Source organism: Apis mellifera, linkage group LG9, assembly GCF_003254395.2.
Source record: "Apis mellifera strain DH4 linkage group LG9, Amel_HAv3.1, whole genome shotgun sequence".
NCBI classification, from domain to species: Eukaryota; Metazoa; Arthropoda; class Insecta; order Hymenoptera; family Apidae; genus Apis; species Apis mellifera.
The window spans coordinates 4,243,786-4,269,314 of NC_037646.1; the positions used below are offsets into that span (position 1 = coordinate 4,243,786).

Sequence of the window (25,529 nt, forward strand, 5' to 3'; positions counted from 1 at the left end):
TTGATGAACATTAATGTTATAATCTAATGAAATTAGGAGTTAATATATAATCTTTCAGTATATAATCTGATAGAAATAAAAAAAACGAATATTTCATCAATTTGATTCAATAGCAATCACTTGATATTAAAGTTCATGAATCGATTAATATTTCATAAAATATTGTGTAATTTAATTTTTTGAATAATTTATTTTCTGAATAAGGTTATAAGAGAGTGAAAGATAAAGATAATGCAATGTTTATAATAAAAGGTAAACAAGTTTTCAAAGCAATGTTCTAGTTAATAAATGAAAAAAGTTTTGAAAAAGCAATGTATAAGAAAATTAAATTCTTAAACTTCTTTATAACTTTGGTATTTAAAGAAGTGTTTTACAAATTCTTAGAAAGTTAATTTTTAATTAAGTATTCATTGATAATTTTACTTTCAAAGCAGGAAGTTGTACTTGATGAACACTTCAATGAAAATATGAAATTTTAACATACAGTTGGAAACAATTATGTTAAAGAAATATAAAATTATAAATAATTAGTTATTTATAAAGTTGCTTCCTTTCTTTTATTTTTCTTGTTACTGTTACAAATAATAAAAACTAAATTCTTAATCTTATATTTATTATGTAAAATTATATTATTATATATTTCCTTTATTAAATATATACACATAATTATGTAATAATTTCTCAAGCTCCTCATACATTTTCTTTTTAATTTTAATTTTCAATTAATATCTTCTTACATCTTTCTACGTTTCATAGACAAATTTTATTATTTATTATGTTATATTTATAAAATATACCTCATCGTAGAATTTCCTTTATCTCGTACAAAACTAAAACTAAATCTTTTCCAAATTTGATACAAGTTATTATCACTTTTTCTTTTAAAATCAAAATTTTTCTATGTCATTTATCAGAGCAGATAAATCAAACTTGTGTTTCGTCAAAGAACAGCGCAGACTTTCAATCTTGCCTGATCTACACGACATCTGCATTACGAACTATGTAGATGACCACTGAATGTACACCGGGTATCTAATTTCCGTCCTACATTCACGGATGGTGGTAATAATTTTCACGGGATATCTATGTTGCTTGGAACGTCCAGCGGTTTGCGGAGATTTGCAAAACAACAGTTGCACGCTGCCGCGTGATATTCTACCTTATACGAGATGTACGTAAATATTCGATGTTGATTGTCAACATTTATCATTAAATACCGAAACATTATGCGATGTCCAGGAATTATTTATTAAATTCCTATGCGTGACGACGTTTTTTAAACCCCCATCGATCGATGATGAATCTCGATATAAGTATCTGATCTTTATAATTATTCAACGTGGAATAAGAGTGAAAAAGAATGGCGTTAATTTTAATTTAATTTCATTCAACTTTCAATCAGGAATTCTTTGTTATCTCATCTTCCTCTATTATATATTCGCAAAATGTATATAATTTTTTTCAATATTTAATTACAGATACTTGAAAATGGTTGCAGAATGGATATTATAATTAAGATCCAATTAAGAATTATTAAAATTACTGTTCTCCATCACATATTAATTCTAATCTTTTACATATTCAAGAGACAAATTACAATAATTCTAATGTTGAATACTTATTGATTTACCCGATGATTCGTTTCGAGGAAAAAAAAGAGAAGGAAAAAATACAATTTCGATAACAAGTCAATAATGGTGTTTACGTATCCTCGCAACCCTTCATTTTCCAACTGTCCGAGCTTCACAATTATCCACTATACTATTCATCCATCGAAACCTCGGTATGCAAATCGATACGATTCGACGTTTGCTCGTCACGTGGCGTTTGACCCTGGCCAGACCAAAATTCGAAGAAACCTCATCAGTGACAAATTGAAGAACGGAATCAAAGGGAGGCCAGGCCCTGATTGGAGCCGCGAGTACGCCCACCTTCTGTGTCCGAATGACAGGACAGGCAAGCAAACAACGTGATTACATTGTCCGTGCCTAGCCACGTTGAAATTCGATGTTCGAACGTGTGTACGCGTGCACGCGTGCCGGATACACAGGATTGTCGAGCATTGTCGAACGATGCTGGAATCGATCGTGACGAAATCGAAGATCCTTTTCGATCAAAGGATCATCTTAAAGCATCTACCAACAAGCGTTTACGATTTTACTTCTGACGAACGAACAGATTTTTTTCAATCGTTTCTTACCTAATTAAAAATTTATAGCAGCGGTATTGTTTCGGTCTACGATCATTCCGAGCCATTGTAATTGCCTATGAGCGGCGAGGTGAAGCTACAGATAGGAAAATTAACGGAGCAGGAAGGATCCCTCGAGACTTTAGGCTCTACGTGTTAACCGGAGATAATGCTATAGCGAACTCCGCTATAACTGCGCCAGAATGGAGACTTTATATGGCCGTGTGGTAAGAGCGATGATGCCGAGAGAGCAATGCCGCGGAGGAGGCGAAAGTAGAGGCTTGAGACTTTAAACCAATGATAGCGGTTCATATAAGCAGAGCGGCGAACGGTTGAGGATTAGGAAGATATTAGGTCTTTCGAGACTTTAGGTCTCGATGGGACTGCAACAGTGCATGTTACATGCGAATAATGCCCAGGGCAAAGCTAATGGGGACTTAAAATTAGATCAGTGCCAGTATGACGGGCAATCGAGTAGTGAATGTTGTAGGCCAATCTAAAGTAATGCTAATCAATTGGCAATTTCTCGTAAGCAATACTGAGATCAAATCTATAAACCAATCAAACTAGCAGGGACTTAAAGTGTATTACACTAAATCATAATATATTTACATAACTGCTGTTCACATTCCTAAACAATATATATATATATATAAACAACAGAGAACGTAAGATCTAATAGGATCTAAACTTCTGTTTAACTTGTCATTTTGTGGAACAGAAACGTCTAGAACTCATGAATAAGTAAATGGAATTGGGAAATTGAATATTCGAGACATTAAATAATCAATAATTTTTCATTCAATATTCCTGCCTCTATTAATTTTCTTATTAACGTTACCTTTCTCGATATATATATATATATATATATATATATAGGACGATATAAGAACTTTTATCATCCCTATAGAGCCCTATAGTATCCCAGGTCACGGCTGGCATAACCTTTCATTATCTTCCACCCCACGATTTTATTATGTCGTTCTCGTAGCGATGTGGAGAGGATGTTTCGTCAAGCGGGCGAGAGCGTTATATATACGCGTATATATATCGAGGCAGGGCGTATTTCTGAGAGCGTTGACGGCCGCGCAGCGTGTTATTCGAGGAGGACATCTCGAGTTTCAGTGGAGAACAAACGGCACGTCGTGTACACGTCTACCGACGACCCTATAGAGATTGCGAGACCGTTCTCGAGACTTAATGAATGAGACTTGGCGAGAAAGGAAGGACGGATGGAACGGAGATGGGGCTGGATGGTGGATGGTGGAAGCGAGACAGGTGGATGAGAAGGAAGAGAAATGGGCAACAAGGGAGTGTAAAGGAGGAGGGAAAGAAGAGTCGATGGGTTAGTTTGGCTAGGTGGTTAAGACCTAGGTCGTTACCCGATTTCTCTTCTCTCTCTTTCTCTCTCTGGCTGCAAACTTTTGCCGTGGATTCGATGACACCGCAAAGAGGCGTACGTAACTGGCTGCATCCTTGAAAAAAAAGAGGGAGGATAAGGAGAGAGACGAGGAGATGATACGAAGGAAGAAAACTATTCCCCTAGTCGACCTCGATTTTTCCTGCTAAGGATGCCTCTCCACTCAGTCACTACCTCGCCCATAAAGTCGTGACGAGCTCCTCGTCGGATTAGCCTCGACACCCTTTCCTCTTCTATGCCACTATGCCGCTCTGCAATTTGTATCGTGGAAACGAAGGAACCGCGGAACTGTGGAACAGAGAAAGAGAAAGAGAGAGAGAGACAAGAAGATTTTAATCTGCATTGGATTATACTCTCAAAAGGACGATGCATTTCATTATGTCGAAGCCACGCGAGAAAATGGTCGCTTGTTTATATATACGCCAAGACTATGCGCGAGAGATATAAAGAACGATTCACCCGAGAAGAAAATCCCTTTGCGTTATCACTTTAGACGCACTCGTCTATTTACCATGGAAAACGAAAGTAACGTCGGAATGATATAATTCTTTCGCACGTGGCTGTGTCGTAAATCACAAGAATTCATTTCGACGATTCCTTTTCTTTCTTTTTTTTTTTTTATTCCTTTCATCGTTCTTTTTATCGACGAACGCCTAGCGGAGATTCAATTCTAGTCCGTGATTTCAAAAGTTTGATCGATAAAAAAAAAGAAAAAGAATTGGAGAGTAATTCTTTTCCGTTGTACGAGAGTTGTGCATGCCATAAAATATTATTGAAATAATGCATACGTTATCACGTACATATATATATGTATGGTATCAATATAGGGTAAAGCGAGTTAAGCGAGCGTTTCATGGTACGACAATTACTAGTTTCTAGCTACTAAACGTATGCTTGTAGGCTCACGTAATTGGACGAAACCGAATCGGATCATTATCGTGCTTGAGCAGTTGCGTATCGTTAAATCCCGTACACACGATACGTGTCATTTTCACCATCTCATTAATATGATACTGCACATATCACATATTTGATTACGTGTACGCGGTAACATTGATTTAATTAATAATATCTGTTCCTAATTTAATTTCTTTTACGTATTCATTTATATTTATATATTAGATATCTTTAGTTTTATATTGATTAAAATTTATAAATATATATTTTCTCCGTTTCACTATATTTTAAATAATTAATTTTCTGTAAATGGGAGGCTTGAAGTTGGAGGAAGGAAATGAAAGAATGTGTTTTCTTTAATGGCTGCAAGAAAACACATTCTTTCATTTCCTTCCTCCTTTTATAATCTGTCATATTAAAAATCGATAAGAATTTCTTCAAATGAATAAATATATTTGAAAATTTTATTTGTATAAATTAATAATTAATAATATTAATTTCTTAGAAAATTATATTTATTATAGAATTTGATTTTTATGTTATTTTTTTACAAGGAGAGAAATCCTATTAAATGTTAAAGCTTGATTTGAGATATAGATATTTTACATAAAAAGTGGATCGTAGAAATGGACGAACAATGTTATGAACTATTTATAAAATAATTAAACAGTGGATTATTGTTTTGTCCACTTGATATAATTGCTATGCACGTATTCAAAGGTTTCTATTGGCCTAAGAATAAACGAATAAACGAGTTTAGGTCCTCTTTGAAATTCAATTAGAATAGGTTTTCGAGAGAATTACGAAGTGTTAAGAACGAATTTCGATCAAACTTTGTAGTAACCAGAGTAAAGAATACAGCCGATCTGTATGAAAGAGAAGAGAAAAAATTTCATGGGAGAAGAAGAGAATTTTAACTTAAATAGCTACTTTAAACAAATATTCCTTTCATCACGTTTCAAGATATTTAATTAAATTTACAATTTCACTTTAAATTCTCTCACGTTGAATGAGAAATTAGAAAAATTAATTATCTCCGCGATAATTTTTAATAAATATTGAAACGTACGAAATTAAACGAAGAAAGAAAATTCTTCGAAATTTTGAAATCGGTAAATCGATGGAGGAATCTAGATAGAAACTCGAAGTTCAGGATAATATTATTTTCTATTACTTGTTCTCGATCTTTCCGAGGTAGCAAGTATCTAGCCCATTTCACCAGCTCGTAAGAACAATACGATTGAACGATTCATTGGAAAACGAGTGTCGTTGGTAGTTCGCTGAGTCGTCGATACAACATGGAAATGAATTTCCCCGATCTGGTTCGATTCAGTTGAAATTAGGAGTGAAATTGCTTGTGTTGCATGTGTTTTGTATACTCTATTACACTGTTTTATCTTTTCTTGCAATGTAACATTTTTTTTAATAATTCAACTCCTCTTTCAAAAATTCAAAAAGAAAGGATATTGAAAAAAATTTCATAATCAGACGATTTAAATATAATAATCTTTTGATTTGAAATTCTACTCTTCAGAAATATATTATTTCATTTAAGCAAGAAAACTCAGATATTTTTTTTTTTTTCTTTTCACATTCATTTCCTTTTCCAAATAAAATTTCTTCATAACCAAGTTAATCAAACAATTTCACCCCTTTTCTCCCGAATTTGAGGCGGAAGCCACGTGTTTCCATTATTAAGACAACCTTCGACCCTAATGTCTCATAATTTCTTCAATTTCCAGAACGAAAGAGAACCTCTCCTTTCACTTTATTATTAAAAACCAAGAGTATCTCCTTCTCGGAACCGTTTCTTATAAACGCGAAAACAAATCTAGAGAAAAGAAAAAGGAGGCTTTCACCTGCGAGGAAGCAAGCAAGCAAGCAAGCAAAGAAAATACTCGATTCGAGCAGGAAAGTGTTGAGTGCACGGACATCGGTCGCCCTCGTACCTTCAGGTGGCAACTTACGATCCAATAAAGTTTCCACCCCTTCCTCCAGCCGCCTCTCGTGCAGCTGCGACCCCGATCTTTCTTCCCGCAGGGTGTGCATTTGATTGGTAAAAGTTACCTTAGTTTTTGAGCCAATTAAATTGTACGAACGGCACACTAGCGACTTCGTGTAATATATCGCGAGCCTCGCGTTAAGAAAGATTCGTGTCGTGCAGTTAATAAATGAATTTTATTCGGAATCGTCCAGGTTATATCTGATAACGATATAAATTTATTATCAAAAGAAAAAGATTTTCAATATGTTGTCATGTATTATTTGGCTGCGTTTTGTTAAATTAATTGTATTTCGAGATGTATTTATTACTATTTTATTACTTTGTTACTGTTTATCTTTTAATTAATTAAATCGGAAGAAATATTAGCAAGTATGTAATACTAATAGAACGAGAATTTTTGGGAAAAAATTGTTATGCAATTCGACAATATTACGAATAATATGGTGGAAATAAATCTTCGTGGAATAAGACAGCCAATTTATATAGAATGTGCAGTATCGAGGAAAGCATGTATCATCATAATAAAATGAAGATGGGAGGAAATAGACCTCAATGAACGATAATAGAAACTATTACTTCGATTTACTAGTGACATAGCATGTCGAATATTGAACGAGTGGAAATATACTCTGGATCAATAAATAAAAGTCTCGTGGTTCCGGAACAAATGGTTTTTGGAAAGATAAATATTTTCCATTAAAATATAGAAAGATTTCTTTGCTTATTTGCTCTCTTGTATTTTGTATGTGTGTATTATAAAATACACAAACTTTAGAATGGGATAAAAGAACATTTAAGATAAATGATTTACCCTTTGAAGAAAAATAAAAAGTATGAATCGATAAAGCAAAATCAATTTCGTGATTTAAAATTAATTATAGGTTATATAAGATTTATCGAATCGTAGTATAAAAAGGACATTATTATTATGAATGCTTCATAAGAGAGAGAGAGAGAGAGAGACAAAAAGAATAAATTTAATTATTTTTGTATAAAATTTCAATATACAATTTTGTATAAGGATAAAATAAAAGAATTAATTATTGAATAATAATTTGAATTGAATATATGAATATAATTTTTAAGAAAGTTTATAATTATTCTATTTAAATAAAACTGTGCCTTTTAATTAAACTTACTTCGATAAATTTAACGTATATTTTTATTAAAATTATTAATTAGAGAAAAATTAAAGACAAAAGACTTTATTTCTATAAAATCAAATAAAAGTAAATCAAGTAAATCATTTCTAGTAGATCAATGAAGAACAGATTGATTAGAAGAATTAAAATAAGTAAGAGAATAATCTCGTGCAAAGGGAAAATAAAATAAAATAAAGTAAATAGATAGAATAAAATGAAAATCGTGGGTGCTCGTCCATTGACGATGTTTGATAACGAGTTGGAAGAACGCCTCATGGCGTCTCTCGTTCTCAACAAATATATACACGAATGGGTTCTCATAACGTGTCGATATAAGACAACGTTATGGCGATCTTCTTTTAGCTTCTCTATCTATCCGTTGCTCGAAATTCCCTCGTCTTCATGTTGTTTTACGATTCTTTAAAAATGCCAGTTTATCGTTGCAGCAGGAATGCGTCATTTCGTCATTTTACACGCGAGCAAGACGATAAGAGCCGCTATTAGCCCTGTGATAGCTGTCATTTGACGCGGTTCTACTCAATCGTTCACGTGCAACGTTTACCAACCCATAAATATCGTGTACTGACCTAGAATCGACTACGTTCATTCTTTGAAAATGATATTCTTGGTTTAATTTCTTTAAGTTTTATATATATATAATAAGTTGACAATGAAGGAATGAAAAGGATTCTTGAATTCTTCAATGAGCTCGTTCGAATAAATTTATTTCTGATTATAATAAACTTGAAGAAGATTTGAATGAAGAATATTTTTTTCATAAATTTTTTATATATTATTAAATTTTTTTAATATTCTAAAGGAGAATAATTTCTTTCTTTGGTTATCTGTGCAAGAAATTAAAAGTTGCAAACGTAAAGTATAAATACTGGGAAAGCATAAAGTAGTTTTCGTTTTATTCGAGTTTGCCTTTGACGAGATTTATGACTTTTATAAAGAATCTTGTGGAAAAAAAAAATTATTTTTTGGGTCACTTAATTATTTTTGTTAAAATGTTCTCGTCACAAATTTCAAGATTTCAAATTGCTTGTAATTTATATGCTGCAAGTCTCATTATTAACGAATCTGAAAAATTCTGAAAACGAAAAGTATATAACCGAAAGTAATAATTTGTTGAAGCCAGAGAAGTTTCATCATTAAAAGTTATTTTCCCGTGGTTAATCGTAATTTTGCTTAAAAATAAACATCGCGCTACGTTTTATAAGCGTTTAAGTGAAATACACGGTTCTCTACTTTTTAATGTCACAATGGATAAGATAAATAATATAATAAATTAAATAGACATGAAATGAATAATAAGAAGATATATAAACAAATTTGACATTAGAATTTAAGTTATTTGTAATATTTACATAAATTAATATTTAAGATCATTTAGAATTTCAATAATATTTAAAGAATTTTCGTTACTCTTTAATATTCTTAAATATTTCTATATCATATTAATGTTTTAAACTCAAAATGTGATGCTACGAAAGTAGTATATACCAATTATAATTCAGACAATGTGAAAGACAGATAATGAATAAATGAAAATAAATAAATATCAATAAGGTCGATAAAAAAAGTTTATCAAACGAAACAAAAGTATAATATTCTTAATAAAAAAAAAAGTATTTATAAAAGAAACAGAATTAATATCTATCTTTCTCTTACATAATATTGAAGAACATATTCATTCTCAGCAAAAGCTGATGCGCCAGTGCTTTAAAACTCTTTAAAAAGTAGAACCTACACGATCCTCCAGAGTGCACAATTCAAAGAGGATCTTGTACTTCATCATACACTCCTGGGATCCGCTTTCTGTTGCAATTAACTTAAACTTTACCCTTTGACAGTTAATACTGTCTAAGGTAGCTGCTCGTAAGCCATAACTTTTTGTAAAGGACACTGATATCACGAGTTAATTATGATATAATTTGAAGAGATTTGATTTGAAGAATTAAATAAAAGCAAGATCATTTTGATTTTCATCGTGTACAATAATGCAATAAACATAATTTAACTGGAAACTCTTAATCATATAATCCAATAATATCAAATTCTTTTTCTTTCATGATATATAATATTTGAAATATTCTACTTCTACGTTTTCAAATATCAAATATCACAATATCAAATTGATTAAAATAATTGAAATAAAGAGTGAAAAATATTATTAACTATCTACTATCCCACTTTTCTATCTATCGACGACAGCAGCCACTGTTCGAATATTAGGCTCAAGGAAAGATCTATCGGTGGCCTGGATTGCTCAATTGATAGCAGCATTCGGTAAATGAAAGATCTGGCTTCGAATCTCGGACCGAGCAATCCGATCGGCCTATTTTTTCTCCTTAACAATAGAGAACGATGAATGCCACCAGAGAACGTATATGACATTAATTGCAACCCATCAGATCCCATGTACTTTCTCGCTTTACATATTTTCTCCGCGATGGTTTGAACCGTTTAATTAATTAACAAACCACTTTTTAAACGAAACGTTTCATTCGTGAAATATTGTTAAAAATTTAATGACCAGAGATGACAAAGTTTCCAGAATAATTTTGTTTGTGTTGAATTCTAACAATGTAGACAGTTTGTACATCTACCCGCTGTACGCTCCCCTATCTACCAGCATGCAAAAGACAAATATTGTTAATTGTTTTAGTCATAGTGCAAGTTGGTTCCACCAAAGAGGTATCCTTCGTGAGATTAATATGATAGAATGTATATTAAAATTAAATAATTGATTTGAAATAATTATTTTAAAATCTAATTGTTGTTATCATTTATAATTTTTATCTTATACTTAACAAAAATTATCAATGAAATTTATCAGTGTAAAATATGTACAAGTAGTGTGAAGATCAAAATTACTGGAAGATGTTGCAAACATTAAAATTAAATTCCAATCTTTATTAAATTATTAATTTCACTTGTAATTATATAATATGATAGCAACTAAATTCCAAAATTATTGCATGTATTCCTTATAGAATTCAAATATACAATTCGAAAGAAAATATATTAAAAAATAATTGATTATTAATTATTTACAAGTATTTTAAATTTGTATAAATAAAAATTATCAACGATACATAAAAATCAAGGATCTAAAATGGAATAAGTAAACCATTCCATTGTCCTCGCAAATATGCAAATGTGTTCAACTTCATCTTGTAACGAATGCTGTTTCCGGAATGACTTATTTCTTGCCAGTTACATTCCCTCTCTAAATTCGTCGGATTCTACGAGAGGGCGATGTTAACCGTAAGAAATGAGCAAAACCAATCTTCTCGCCCTCCAATTTCGCAATTCCTTATAAGCCAAGGTTTCTTTGCAAGCGTGTGCACGCGTACTACTAATTTTCTCTCAGTCTCATCGTGTGAAGAACCTGGCCCCACGACTTTCTTCATAACCGTACATTCCACCGGCTCTTTTTACGGTGGCGCGTGTTCGAGAAAATAGCATCTACCTCCATATACCGTATTATATACCGCAAAATTCACCGGTAATGGAATTTGACAAAACGAAAGACTTTTTGCAACGTAAATTAAGAAATTATTTAGCTTTTAATTTTTTCTTTTTTTAGATAGATAAGTGCTGCTTTATATTATAAAAGCTTTATTTAAAATATTACGTGAGGTTATATGTCATAAAAATGAAAAGAAGAATTGGGTAATAAATATTTGGAAAAAGAAATTGTGAAAGAAAGTATGTGAATTTGGATACTACTAATGAATAATTGAAAATAAAAGAAAGGTGATAAAAGGACAAATATTATTAAGGAATATTACTAAGGAAAATTATTGTATATGATAAAATATAAAATTGGTGGAAATTACAGGATAAAAGAATTATTGTTGGTATAAGAAAATATGTTAATTATAACTGTTCATCCATTTCATAACCTCAAATTTCAGTCCCGCTAAATATATCCAGGTTAAACAGGTTAGATAATTGGAGTTAATTAAGCGATTAGATTTACGTGACGTTTGCATGAGACGTGTCATATTCTGGGTATTTCGTGTAATTTTATCACCTGGAATATCTCGCTTGTTTTTTTGAATTATTAAAAAAAATAGACGAAAGTTGAGGAAGATGTAATACGATGTAAATTATTATTTTCATAGATGGACGCGTAAACGAGGCATATAAAGGTCAACTGTATTTTTTTAAATGAAATTATATTTTCTAATGAGAATAAGCAAATAGATGCAGCATGTTATTCTTTTATTAATTATATTTAATTTTTCCACATTAATAATTTATTGACTTTTGTAAACTTTATTATATACTTTTTTTTAATCAAGAATAGTGAGATATATACCAATTCATTAAAAAAATAATTCTATTTAAAGAAACAAAATTCAGTTTCACGAATTCTTTACACGTCCACGAAAAAATTATCAACACGAGAATGTTCTATTCAAAAATTTTATTCAATATCACGAGGAATAAATGAAATTTCTATTGCGAATATAAAATTATGCGAAACATCTATTGTATATTATTTCCAGAATTCAGGAAGGAGAAAATTATTGAAAAAGAAGTGCTAAACAACTCTTCTTGCTACTCGAGAGACACTTCTCTCGAAAATCTTCAATCAAAATATGAATAATTAAAATCACCGTTGTACAATATCATTATACAACCATAGTTGAAAACTAGGATACGATGAAAATTACATTCGTGTGTAAATTTTCCCTTCAAACTTGTCCCTTCTATCGGAACTCGATTGTCCTACATTCGACTTAATAATGCGTTGAAAACATGCCAAGACCAATAAGTATTTTTCACTAAAAAAAAAAAAAAAAAAAAAAAAAAACGTATCGAGCCCTCTCGAGTCGAATAAACTTTCGTAAAATTTCGAACTTAATTAAACAATATATTCGTCGGTTTTCTTACGAGCCGGGAATACAGGGAGAGCATTCCATTTTCTAGGTGTACGTATTTAGCCATATCGGATAATGAGATCCTGCGTCGTCATCCTCGGGGATTACGGGTAATACATTGCCAACGGCTACAACTCCCGACTTCCATTTTGATAAAAGTTGGTCGATAATATTTTCCCTCTCTCTCTCTCTTCCTCCTTTTTTTTTCCTCCCCAACTTCGTAACTCAATTCTCTGTTTTCGAATTAATTGATTGCGAAAGGTTTCTTTCTTCGAATAAAAAATAAAAGAAAGCAAAGAAAGTAAAGAAAAGAAGAGGGAGGAGGGTTGAATCTGTATCGAGAGAAGGATGAAAATTCTTTCTGCGGGTAATCATTCAGAAGAAGGGAGACGGAATTTAAAAATTACGAGAAACAAATCCTTTGCGAACGAAAATACCGGGGCTAATGTACACATAGACACGTACACCTATCCAGGTTGTACGGCCAAGGAAGATCTTTCAAGAGGAAAAGTTCCTCTTCTTTGCTTAACCTCCTTAACTTTTATAGACCGGTCCCTCAAACTTTCATACTGTGATAACTTCTACGTTTCGCTACTGTATCGTGCAATTATTTTAGTGCTGTATATATATATATATATATATATATATATATATATATATATATATATATATATATATATACGTATACATAGTGAAGTATCCGACGTCACCGTTGAAAATTATTTTCGATGACACGGAAAAGCGTTTAAGGAAAAAGTTCTCTCTTTGACGAGGGAGGGAGGGAGAGAGGGAGGGGGTAGAGAAAGGTGGATGGCGGTGCGAGATTTTACTTGGTGAATTTTCGAGATCGCTTTAGGTCGTACTGTCGTAATTCTTGATATCGATTTCTCCGGATGCTTTAATGCCACAATTTTGAAATATGATAGCTACGAGATAACTGGGAATTTTCGCGCGTTGATTGATTGTACGGTGTGTGATTTTGAATTAATATTAATAGTGAAATTTTGCCACTGGATTTCTCCCTTTGAACGAATATTGTTTTATTAATATTGAACTGTCTGGACGATATTTTATAGAAATGAATTAATATTAATAATACATTCTTCGTGATACTATCCCGTTTGATTAAATAAAATGATTAATCAATTCTATTTCTTTTTTTATTTAATCAGAAATTAAAATCATTAATATGATTAAATTGAAAGAGATCCTTGTAGTTTGATTTCGAATAAAAAAAGACAAAGTTTTCATATAATCACAAGATTATGGAAAATCTTTTATGAATCATTTATATCATAAATTAACTCACTTTACTTTCGATTATCAAATTCTTCTGCAAGGAATGTTAATCACATTAAAATGTGAAATCTCTTTCATAAAAATCGAAAATAAGTACATCAAGTTAAATAAAATTTACCAAAAATGTAAATATATCTTCATCTCAAACTTAAATTTGAACGTTCGATCGATTCGAATTTTCGAATCACCAATAATCCCGTATCAAATATGAACAACTTCCTTTCCCCGGCCACATTCCATCGAAAACAATACACTGTACGCACGTATTCGAATCAATAACGTTAGACACCGTTATATAGAGACGCTCTTAAACCATTAATTTCACGGGTTTCCCCTTAACTGCGGATTCGATAATGATGCGTGGATTATAGGTATCACTTACCGCCACGTTGTTCAGGGTGAATGAGAGATGAGCCGGTGGCTTGGAGGGTGGTAAGCTACAATTTGCCCTCAAAGTGTCTCCGGCGTCGTAACGTTCACGTTCCGATACGATAACAGGCTTCACTTTGGGCAGAGCTGAAACATAATAATTCCATGGGTGTGTATCTCTTCCACTCATTGTCACAGGATCGATTGTTCGTGCCTCGTTCCGAACAACATTATCCGGATATTCCGCTTACGATTATCCGATATTCATAAGAAGCAACGAGGAACGGATTAAGCAGTTAGTTTTATATCTTTTAATTTATACGGCAGCACGTGAGAGTGTGGAGGAGCGTCCGAGCGGAAAAATTTTGATATTCATCGTTGTTTGAAAGTTTACCCCCCGCGTTATTTCTCTTTAAGCGTGGATGAACTTTTGTTCGATAATATTTTCGATGATACCGATGCTCTTATTTTTAATTATTGTAATTTATTAACTCTACTCTATTGTATTGGAGGTAAAATGGAAAATTTAAAGTTGTTTAAAAACAACTTTATGAATGAGAGATTGATTTTATGATAAATGACATTTCTCATTCCTACCGATATTTCTATCTGCGATGAAATAAATAATTGATACTGGAGATTTTAGAGAAAAGGGGGAAAAATAATTTAAGAGAGATAAATTACGAGCCATTAATAATATTCAAGATGGAATTAAACTCGATTGTTCAAAATCACGTGCAGTCTTATAATTCGATTATTTAAATAGCTAAGAATATAAGAAGAATATAATTCGAAATCAATATTAAAATCTACGAATATCAATATTCTTAATAACTCAAAAAGTATGAATATAGTTTGCATCAATAAATGATGATTATGGAGCAAAATTGTGCAGCCATTTTCTCATTCCTTACTGTGTGTACATAATGAAGTACATATCTCGGTAATGCCACCATCGACAGTGGCCACGGATGGAATTAATCTCGTTCGCAGCACCATTTTCGACGATTAAATTTTGCAACAAAGAATCTCTTTGTGGATTAAACGAATTATGCTATGCTATAATAATAATTAGAAAAAAATATAGTATTTTGTATATTTTAAGTGACCCACATTCTTTATCATAGTTCTTTATTATTTATTATTTTACCTTTTTCTTTTTCCCTTTGGATAAATAGATTGATATTACAAGAAATGATTTTTTTTCTCAACTTCTGTATATATATTTAATATAGCTCAATTTTATTCAAGTCAATTTATGTTTACTTTTTATTTCACTAAATTTTTTGTCGTATCTTTTTTTTTACAAAATATACAATCATATACATATACGTATTTTTATCTATTATTATTGTAAATTTCATCATTCATAGTTGAAATGATTTTCTGGGAAGCGAAAGAAAAACGACCATTAAAATCCTCGAATCGATTGATTCGAAATAAACGAGATCTTTCGTAGTTCAACCGCGTGCGTTCGACTTTCCATTAAGTATATTGGATTTTCGATCGTTGTCGACAAATCTTTCGAAACAATCCGAATAATGGTATAAAGTAGGTCGTGGTATAGTTACAAAATATCAACGATATAAGTTCCAGCAAGAAGAAGAATAACAGAAATTGGTCGAGGGGATCGTAACGACACACGTAACGTATCTATACGTGATAATGAAACTGGAAATTGAACATAGTTCGAACATAGTACGTTTCTCGATCAAAAATAATAGAAACTGTTGAAATTCTGAGATTGTTACAACAATGGAATAATTTGAAAATTTATTTTGCATTAATAAAAATGTATTAGAAAATATTAGGAAAGTTTTAGCTGTATTTGAATTATGATATTTCGTAAACTTCGCAAGGGAAATGAGGGAGATAAATAGTTTTGTAAACAAGCTACTAGTTTCGGTTTATTGATTTATATGTCTCGATAAACTACAGGCAACATTCGTATAAAATGGACGCCCGTGCCATCGTTACATCGAAATCATGTTGAATAAAACATTCAACATTGATCAATGGAAACACGTCGCCAAGCAACGTGAATAACCGTGGCAGTTAAATATTCGGGATAAAATCGTGTTTTCAAAGTACCAATAATTGAGAATTTTCCCCAATTTTCGAATGGTGAAATAATACTAATAAAAATAATACGCTTATAGTATCACGAGTTAATCAAGAGTTATTCGTATATTTGAAAACGTAAAATTCATAGTGAGAATATTTCCGCAAATTAACGAAACCAATATTTTTAATAATAAAAACTGAACTGAAGGTAAAGTAAGGTATTGGAAAGATATTAAAATTGTCATAACGCTGGAAGAGTTGAAACGTAAACTTATTATTAAACGACTTTTTTAAACAACGAAGCTAGAAAAATATTCTCAATCGAGTAAAAATCAAAATAATTACCCTAAACTGTTATATTACATTATCAAAGAAAAAAAAAAGAACAACCAAAATATGATCAATAAATCCTTCCTCCTAAAAGAAACAAAGAATATCAAAATCAAAATAAAATGTAAAAATCAAAATAATTACTCTAAACTGTTATTACATCAAAGAAGAAAAAAGAACGATCAAAATATGATCAATAAATCCTTCTCCCTAAAAAAAAAACACAAAGAATATCATAATTTAACTCCTTAATTTTCTTAATAAATAGAAAGGAGAGCACGCTTATAATTTCATTATCCGAAACACAATTTCCCTCAGAGATATTGCCATCAACGATAACACGAGAAGAAAATGAGAATCACCTCAAATTAATCGTGAGAAACAAAATGGCGTAACATTAGCACGACTCGTTTCGCCCCCCGCTAATTGTAATCTTGTGATGTACACGTTACTACCCCGACGAGTTCGCGGCCAATAAGCGAGGGGGCAATGTTTAGACCGGCTATTATCGCGTTCAGTTTTACAATCGAGGGAATCCACATTGGCGCGTGAACATCGCCAATTATAACACGATCCTTTAACTTTATCTATCTAACGAGCGACAGCTGAAACCAGAACCGATTACGGGCGAAGCGTGGCGAGGGAAATAACCGTTTAACCATCTCACCCCTTGGTCGGTGATAAACCGGTGATTCGCCGTAACGATAGAACCAAGTAATCGAATTTCAGTTATGTTATCGTCTTCCCTGTATGAATGGTTTCCTCTAACTTGATCGCATTATACATAACCATCCAGCCGCGCCCCGTTTTCTGCGCCAACGCTGCAAACATGATTTCACATTTTCCAATATAAACGAATTTCGCGGAAGGGGGCAGGGTTGGAGGGTTAAACGAGATCAAACAGGGCGGGATATGAAATGAACTTTGTCCTAGCCAGGCCAGTTTAACGTCCGCTGCGTTACTTGTACTGTACTTGTACCGTCTTCGTCGCTCTCGATTCGAGAAACAAGGAAGGAAGGAGTTATTCTACGCGGTAAGAGGTCGCTCGTGTGCATCGAGCCTTAATGAACTAATCTATGTTTTGACGCGTTTTCATCGTGTGATTATTTGATTATTTGATCAAAGTAGAAATAAATAAATATGATATTTAATATGACATTCGTACGAATTTTGATTTCTATTTAATGAATAAAAATAATTGAAGTATAGTTATTTATTCTAGTTGAAATATAATTAAGAGTCCATTTTCTGAAAATCTTTATTCTTTAATCTCAATTGGGAAGAGGATTTTTTTCAAATTTTTGAAAAAGATTAATTATTTTGTAAAAAAAGAATTCTAATGATAATTCTAATTGAGAATGATTGAAATAGCTGGTGTATCAAGTTTGTAATTCAACACGTTTTTCAGTTAATTTGGATTTTCAGCGACAGGCGAAAATTAATATCGAGAATCAATTCTCGAGTGACAAAGGGATGAAGCATCGAGCATTTACGATTTAAACTGGAGCTGCCGGTTTTTCAATCTTCGATATTTATGACGAGATGAAGGGGGCAGAGGTTCAGATAGAAATCGATATAAAAGTCGTTTCACGGAATCCGGGAGTGAGTACGATTTTTCCTCGACTACGTGAAAACTGCGGCAGGCCAAGATTCGTTTACTTTAAGAACATCCCACGGTATTATCGTAAAATATGAAATTCATATCCGTAAGGTCTCACAAAGTCTATCTCCGCGGTCCAACCGCGAAAAAATTTCTACCCTCAAGTGGTGCTAATAAAGAACACGTTCCACGGATATTATTCTTTAACCGATGATAGTAACAATTTTCAACAAGCCTGATGGCACCGTGTCCTCTCTCGATCTACTTTAAGACATCGTGATAACTTGTGACCTTTAATCCTGCGTTTGCTTCGTTTACGTCCGAACTCTGTTTGACAGAGCAGTTTTATGAAACTTTTACGAATGAGTTGGATAAAAGTTTCTACGTCACTCTCCAGAGAACACTGTCGTTTTCTTTATTTTCCCGAAGAAAATTAGGATAACGTCGAGAAAGTAAAATTAAATATTATTTTAATTTGTGATAGAGAAATCTTGGAAAAAAGAGAAATGGATTATACGATAAAATTTTTACGTTATTCATGAAGAATTTTGTTGATTTATCATATTATATTTTTCCACTTTGTAAGAAAATTGAGACATATCAATTTTGAAGGGAGGAAAGAAAAAAAATTAAATGTTTGCTTAATTTTAATTTGGAACAATTTATAATACGTTTATTCTTTTTTTTAATGATTTCAATTTATGTGTAAAAAATGATTTATAATGTATTTGTAATAAATTTGATTGCCAATTCTCTCTCTATATTTCAATTATCGATTGTATTCAATTCCATTGTGTTCAGATAATCCAACGTAATCAAAGGTAGATGTAACCGAGGTTGTCTGATCTAGTCTTAATCAACCTAAAATGTAATCCAGCTTAATATGCTTAACATGTCTGATTAGAAACTGCCTAACTTCATTCTATAGTCAAGACGGTTATGCGCATCATCATTAAATTTTCAATAGATGTTGGTACAGAACATTAAATATTAATATTCCGTATTATTAATTCGTGAAACTCAAATTTCTTGAAATAATGATAAATAATTTAGAATAAATATTTGTAAAATTATTTTTGCAATGGGTACACTATTTTTAAGGTTATACTACTTATTAAATCAGATACTGATACAGTGTCGCGCAATTTATAAGCTTATACTACTTAGGAGCTAATAGATTGCTCAAAATGTTCTCTTATTAATATTTAATAATTATTCTGCGGATATTTCAGAAGATTTTATTAAATTATCTTATTAAATTGTTCAATTGAATATATATGCACATAAAAAATAATATATCCTATTATATACTTTACTTTCATTATTTTAAAAATATTTCAAATAGATATCATGTAAATGAATAAATAATTTTTCCTGCATGAAACTATAAAAATTAACTTTTAAACAAAAATAACCATTTAATTTTTCATTATATTTAAATTCTAGAATTGTTAAATAATCTAACTTGCAAAATTTATAGGGCACAGCAATATTTTATTTTCTCTGTTCCTCGTAAATTCCACAAGATAAACTTCAAATATTGTCAAATTACAAAAAAATTAGAGAAAAAACAATATTAATCTCCATACATTCTCAATGCTTCCAAAAAAAAAAAAAAAAAAAAAGAATCACGACCACAAAATCATTCTCGAAACGAAATAAATTCCGCTCGAAACAATTTTTAAAACAGCATAGATAAAATTTAATGATTCGAACATGACAGATTCTCCACACACTTACGCGTGCATTTTTTATTTCTAGTACAAATTTCCATTGATTTTCATTTTTCTTTTTCTCTCTCTTTTTTTTTTTTTTCCCCTCCCCTCGAAATAACGACGAAATACGCGCGCATTTATACAGGGTTCGTTTCGAAACCGAATTTCCCTTGCACATCGCGACATTATCGCGTAGCCGGCAGGGTGGTTGGAGGGGGAGGGGGGCTAATTTGTGTCGCTGAAAGTGTTTTATACGGACGAATTCGTCCGTGGACCACGGAATATTGCTCGATACAAACGATCCATGAATCCCGCGGATTTGAATGGGCCACGGTTCACAGGGATTTCGACAGGCATCGGGTATCATTCGATCATCAATCTTGTTGCTCGCTTATCGCTGCCCGATTTCAAAATTGCTCTCACGCTGCACGTTTTGCGTTGTGTCACGTTGGTCAACAACTGTTTAATCCACACCGGGGGTGTAATGGCAAAAGATATAAACTACTGGTGGTGGTGGTGGTGGTGGTGGTGATCAAAGGCGCGTATAAAATGCAAAAGATTATTGATTTTGGCGTACAATGAATGGACGATGGAAATATGATTATCAACGATCGATCGTTAATTCGATTTTGATTAATTTTTTTGAATTCTAAAAAACTTGCGCGATGGAAAATTGTATTATTCGATTAGGGAAGTCTGGTCTTCTCGAGAAATGAAAATGAAAGAAACAAGTGTTTTATTAATTGAGATAATATTATTAAATTAATTTTGTCGAATTGGGAGGAAAAATAAACGTAAAAGAGGTCTTGTTAGGTTTGAATGTGAATATGAAACAAGAGAATTTTATTTAAGGAAAGATATAATGAAAAAATACTTGACTAGCGTTGTTTCATCTTATTTCTTCTTATTATATACTTCATATTTTTCAGATTTGAAATAATTATGTAATCAATCCACAATTTCTTTTGCAATTCCGATATAATAACTTTAGATACACGATACAAATACTCATTTATCGTGTTTAACAAATAAAAATTAACGCTAAAATTGATATTTAATATTCTTCCAATATTCGACCAGAAAAAAGAAATGGTGGATGCAGCACCCCGGAATAAATCGAAATAATGGCAATTACAATGATGACCGAACTTTGATACGCTCGTTACCGGGAAGATGTCGCACTTTTAATCACGGTGCACATTTAATTGCATTGTCATTTCTGTTGATACCCGGTCGAAACCGGGAAAAATACATGGATAGAACGAAATGTTTCTCCCCGATGGAACAACTCTCTGTCACCAATTACGTGGATGCAGTTAATTCATTACGAAACTGTTGACTGAATTCGTTTTTGTCTCGTCAAAGTGTGAACTTGTAATTGCGTGTCTGCCTGTACGATGCGGCGACTTGGAATTGCATTAACTAATTTTACCATTTTTCTCTCTCTCTCTCCCTCTCTCTCCCTCTTTTCTCTCCCCTATCTACGAAATGTCGTAACGTATTTATCGACTGGTTAAACGTAACGATTGGCCAACGAAATCGCTCGAAAATTGGTTTTTAAACCTTCCACCTCGCTCGAGCACTGTCAACGAATCAAATGGAACCGAGTGATTGCACAGTTGACTGGATGCAGAGAGACTATAGCATTATTGTATGTAAAAAATTTAACGAAATCTTATTGGAGTTAATAAAAATATTTTAAATGGATGGATATGTGCGTTGCTTTACAATATCGTATATTATTGTAATATGAAATTAAAAGGATACATTTAATTTTCTTTTGTCTTTTGAATATATAAATTATTTATTTAATTGTTATTGAAGAAAAGCAAAACTGAAAATCGTGACAATAAGTCAAAGGATTATGATTCTTCTAGAATTTTAATTTAAAACGATTTGAAATTTAAGTATTGTGAGAGAGGGGTCGATAATGAAAACAGAATGAATAACTTTTTCCATAAAATGTATTCTTTTATTCCCTTTAATTATTCACTAGCTTTCTTGAAATTCGTTCTAACTAATTCGTTCTAACTAGAGAAGTTCGAAACTTGAAGTATGAGAATTGATTAAAGTTCAGCGTGCACGCAAAGAATAGTTCCTCGTTGCACCGCCATTTTCTTCTAACATACTTGCTGATTCCAGAAATCCTTTAACTACTTATAATGCTCCCATTGCAAAAGTTTCTATTATTCCCTGTCAGACATTCATCGATCTTCCCTTTCCTTCCCCTCTCTCCACTTTCACAATACTTAAATATAATGAATCAATAAATCGATAAAATGGTTACTTAATATGAAAAATTTACGAGCTCCTCTCTGCTTTACAATTTTAATAAGCAAAGATTAAGAAGCGATAAAGAAAGAGTGATAAGAAAAATACAATTTTATTACCACGATATTTTTCTATATAAATATATCAATTTTAAATACACCAATTATTTTAATAAAACATTCGTGTAATCTCATGTAAATTTACTGGAAACCGAGTTCCAAGTTCAATTTTTACCGAATATAACAGTCATCTAACTTCTAAAGCACACACAATCATACCTTTATATTTTCTAGAGGACAATTCTCAAAGTTTGTGAAACTACCATTCGCGCGATTTAACCAGTCCTCCCTCCGTGGAAGCAACTGCCCGTTGAATAGAAATCGTGGGCAATTTCATTCGCGGCATCGAATACATTACACGTAGACGGGTGGACGAATTTAATAAAAATCAATTTTGCGTAATTGTTTGCGGAATGGCCGAAATCCGGGATAAAAATGCCGATCCACGTGCAGGGGAGATGAGAAGGTGGCACGGGTGTTCCCGAGCGTACGTAGCCAAGGAATATTTTCCATGGTAACGTTCGTATTCTTGCCGCGCACGCTTGAAATTCATAGGCCATTTCGAAGAAGCGACCAAGAAGACGCATCAGAATTATCATAAATTCCTTGATTCTTATATTTCTTTAAGCCACTCTTTCGGTTGGATGGATGGAGATGCTCGTATAAACGCATCTCTCTGATGCAGTTTATAGAATCGAAACGGTAAAACTTTGCGTTTGCTTTATTCGTTTATATTACAGAGTAGATTTAATATATTAAAATTTAAATTTATTTGAGTATTAACGTATGAATATTTATAATTTTTTAAAATATATTTGTTACAGAGATACGTATATGGAAATATATAGAAATGATTGTTGGAATAAATTTAAAGAAAAGTTTTTTAATAATAAAATCTTGGAAATAAGTGAAAAATTTAATTGTGAGAATTGATTAATGAATTCTAATTGATTGAAGAATAATAATACGATAGAGTGAATGAATAATTATTGAATATATAAATATATATAAGTATTATTCTATTTAATTAAATATGGAAATGAAAATATCTTTATTCAAATCAAGCAATTTATCCTAAATTACTTTTTTTACGTGAATTAGAAAGAATTTCGGAAATAAAATTTCTAAATTATCAAATTATATCGAGCTTAAAAATACGTATTCCAATTTAATATATTCTCCATTGAAGTTTTTTAAATGCGACAAGGGTAAAATTCTTCTTACTATACTATTTCTTCGCATTCCACGAGATCGTCTTCTCATTGAAGCTCACTAGAATCGTGCATTTTACGAAATCACTGTACTCGGTCCCAGCAAATTGCTGGATTACAGAAATTCTAGGGCAACCGCTGCCAAGCATCGTGCATTCTATTCTATCTTGCATTCCTTGTTTCGAGAAATAAGTAGTGTTTTTCAAGCAATAGTTGTAGCTTAAATTAATATTTTAATAAACAAATATATGAAATTTATTATATTCGAAATGCTTTATTAAATCAGATGTCTTTGATAATAATTTTTTTTTTTTTTTTTAGCTCATTTTCATCAATCTAAATCCATCTGCAATTTAACATTTCTGCAGTTTATTTACAGTGTTCATCAAAAAAGATTATTCATTATGATGTTGCATCATTAAGTTAAAATGCACGATGATCATTGTGTTTAATATTTTCATTTAAAATAAGCGTTAAAGTTAGCCATTATCCATTAACGTAATGAAGGTAAATACGTTTCATAGTTTCGTCCATGGTTTCATTTTAAATTAACATAAAATTATTCAAAGCTTGTTTACGTGTATTTTCAAAATAAGTGTAATTAGACATAAGTGTAATCACATTACACTGCAGTAGAATAATTGATTAATCAACAATCTATAGTAGTAGTTTAAAATAAAAACATTTGTACATAATTATTGGTCAGAGTTGTAGAAGAATTGCTGACAAATTATTGAATGGTGAATTTATTGGAATCAACTGTTTTAATCATTTCATAATTTAATTTGATTCATATAAATTATCAAAATAATTCTATACATTTTGCATTTTATATGTTATTATCCATAAGATATTTTTTGAAATTCTCTATATCTGTATTATTAAAAATATATATACATATTTTTTATTTAAAATCAAAATAAATTTCAAAAGTACGAAAAATAAAAAATATAATTTTTTTCTAAATTGTTCATTCAGAATTTCTATTTCTATTTCAATTCCAATTCTTATTGTTAAACTTCCCTATTATTAAATTTCTCTAAATCCATTATTCTCCCTTATTCACGCAACAAAATTCCAATTTCCAAAAATACGAATAATCACGATATTAATTTATTTCTTTTATCTTCACGAGAGTACAATCTTTTTCATCAGTAGCGATAAACAAAATTCCCATAGGATCCAAGTATCTAAGATACAAATATCTTTCAAACGTGGAAACTGGGAGCATAGATACTTTTTCGTTTGAAAATGCAAAGGATGGAGATGGAAAACGTGATAGACACGTGGTCCTTTATAAAACGAGTTCACAAACCCTTCCAAACGAAATTCTGATCGAATAACATTCCGCTCGATTTCAAGTTATATTCGGTATCTGATCTCGTTCCCTGCAAATAGGTAACGTATAACGAATTCTCGAGATGCGTTATCTGTAAGACGGTTGATGGAAGAAATATAAAAAAAAAAAAAAAAAAAAAAATAAAAGGAGAGAAAGGGATATGAAAGAGTTTTTGCCAGGACAATTGATCGGGCATGAAGAATTCCTCGAGAAGAGGAATCGAAACGCAGCCACCACAGGGATTCGAGTTTCAATATCGGAATTGCTCGCAATAAATTGGAGATTTCTCTGACCTCTCGCACGGACTGGCAAATAGAACTTGGTTTCGATTTTTCGAATAAAAAAATTCGCGATAAACAGATCGAAAAATTCGAATTTAATTAAAAGAGGATTCCTTACAAAGGGATTTTTATAAGGAATCATTTCCAGATAACTGAATATTGGATTGTAAACACGTAGGATACATCGATAAAGCTTGGTTTCTTAATATATTTGAGACCTATTTCTTATTAAGAATTAATTTATTATTATTATTATTCAGAAATTAAGATTTTTGCGGCAATATAAACTTTAGAAATAAATATTCTAAATAAATATAACAAGATATGGAAAATGGAAAGCTTAACTCATAAGGATTTTTATAAAAATTTATTTAAAATTTTGTTAAAAGTTGATTGAAGTTAATTTCTGAAAGATGATGGAATGTTTGAGAAATATTCATC

At 31.6% G+C, this 25,529-nt stretch overlaps 1 protein-coding gene across 4 annotated transcripts in view; it reads right to left on the reverse strand.

The window, feature by feature from the left end:
- The window catches only part of LOC725264, a 194,693-nt gene that overhangs the window by 74,004 nt on the left and 95,160 nt on the right, over positions 1-25,529 (reverse strand). For all 4 annotated transcript variants that reach the window (XR_001704291.2, XM_006559912.3, XM_006559911.3 and 1 more), the window contains exon 4: positions 14,232-14,365. Coding sequence is in view for 3 of the 4 variants with exons in the window: in XM_006559912.3 (XP_006559975.1) it covers positions 14,232-14,365 (134 nt within the window). In the remaining variant the exon portion in view is untranslated. The remainder of the gene's footprint in view (positions 1-14,231; positions 14,366-25,529) is intronic.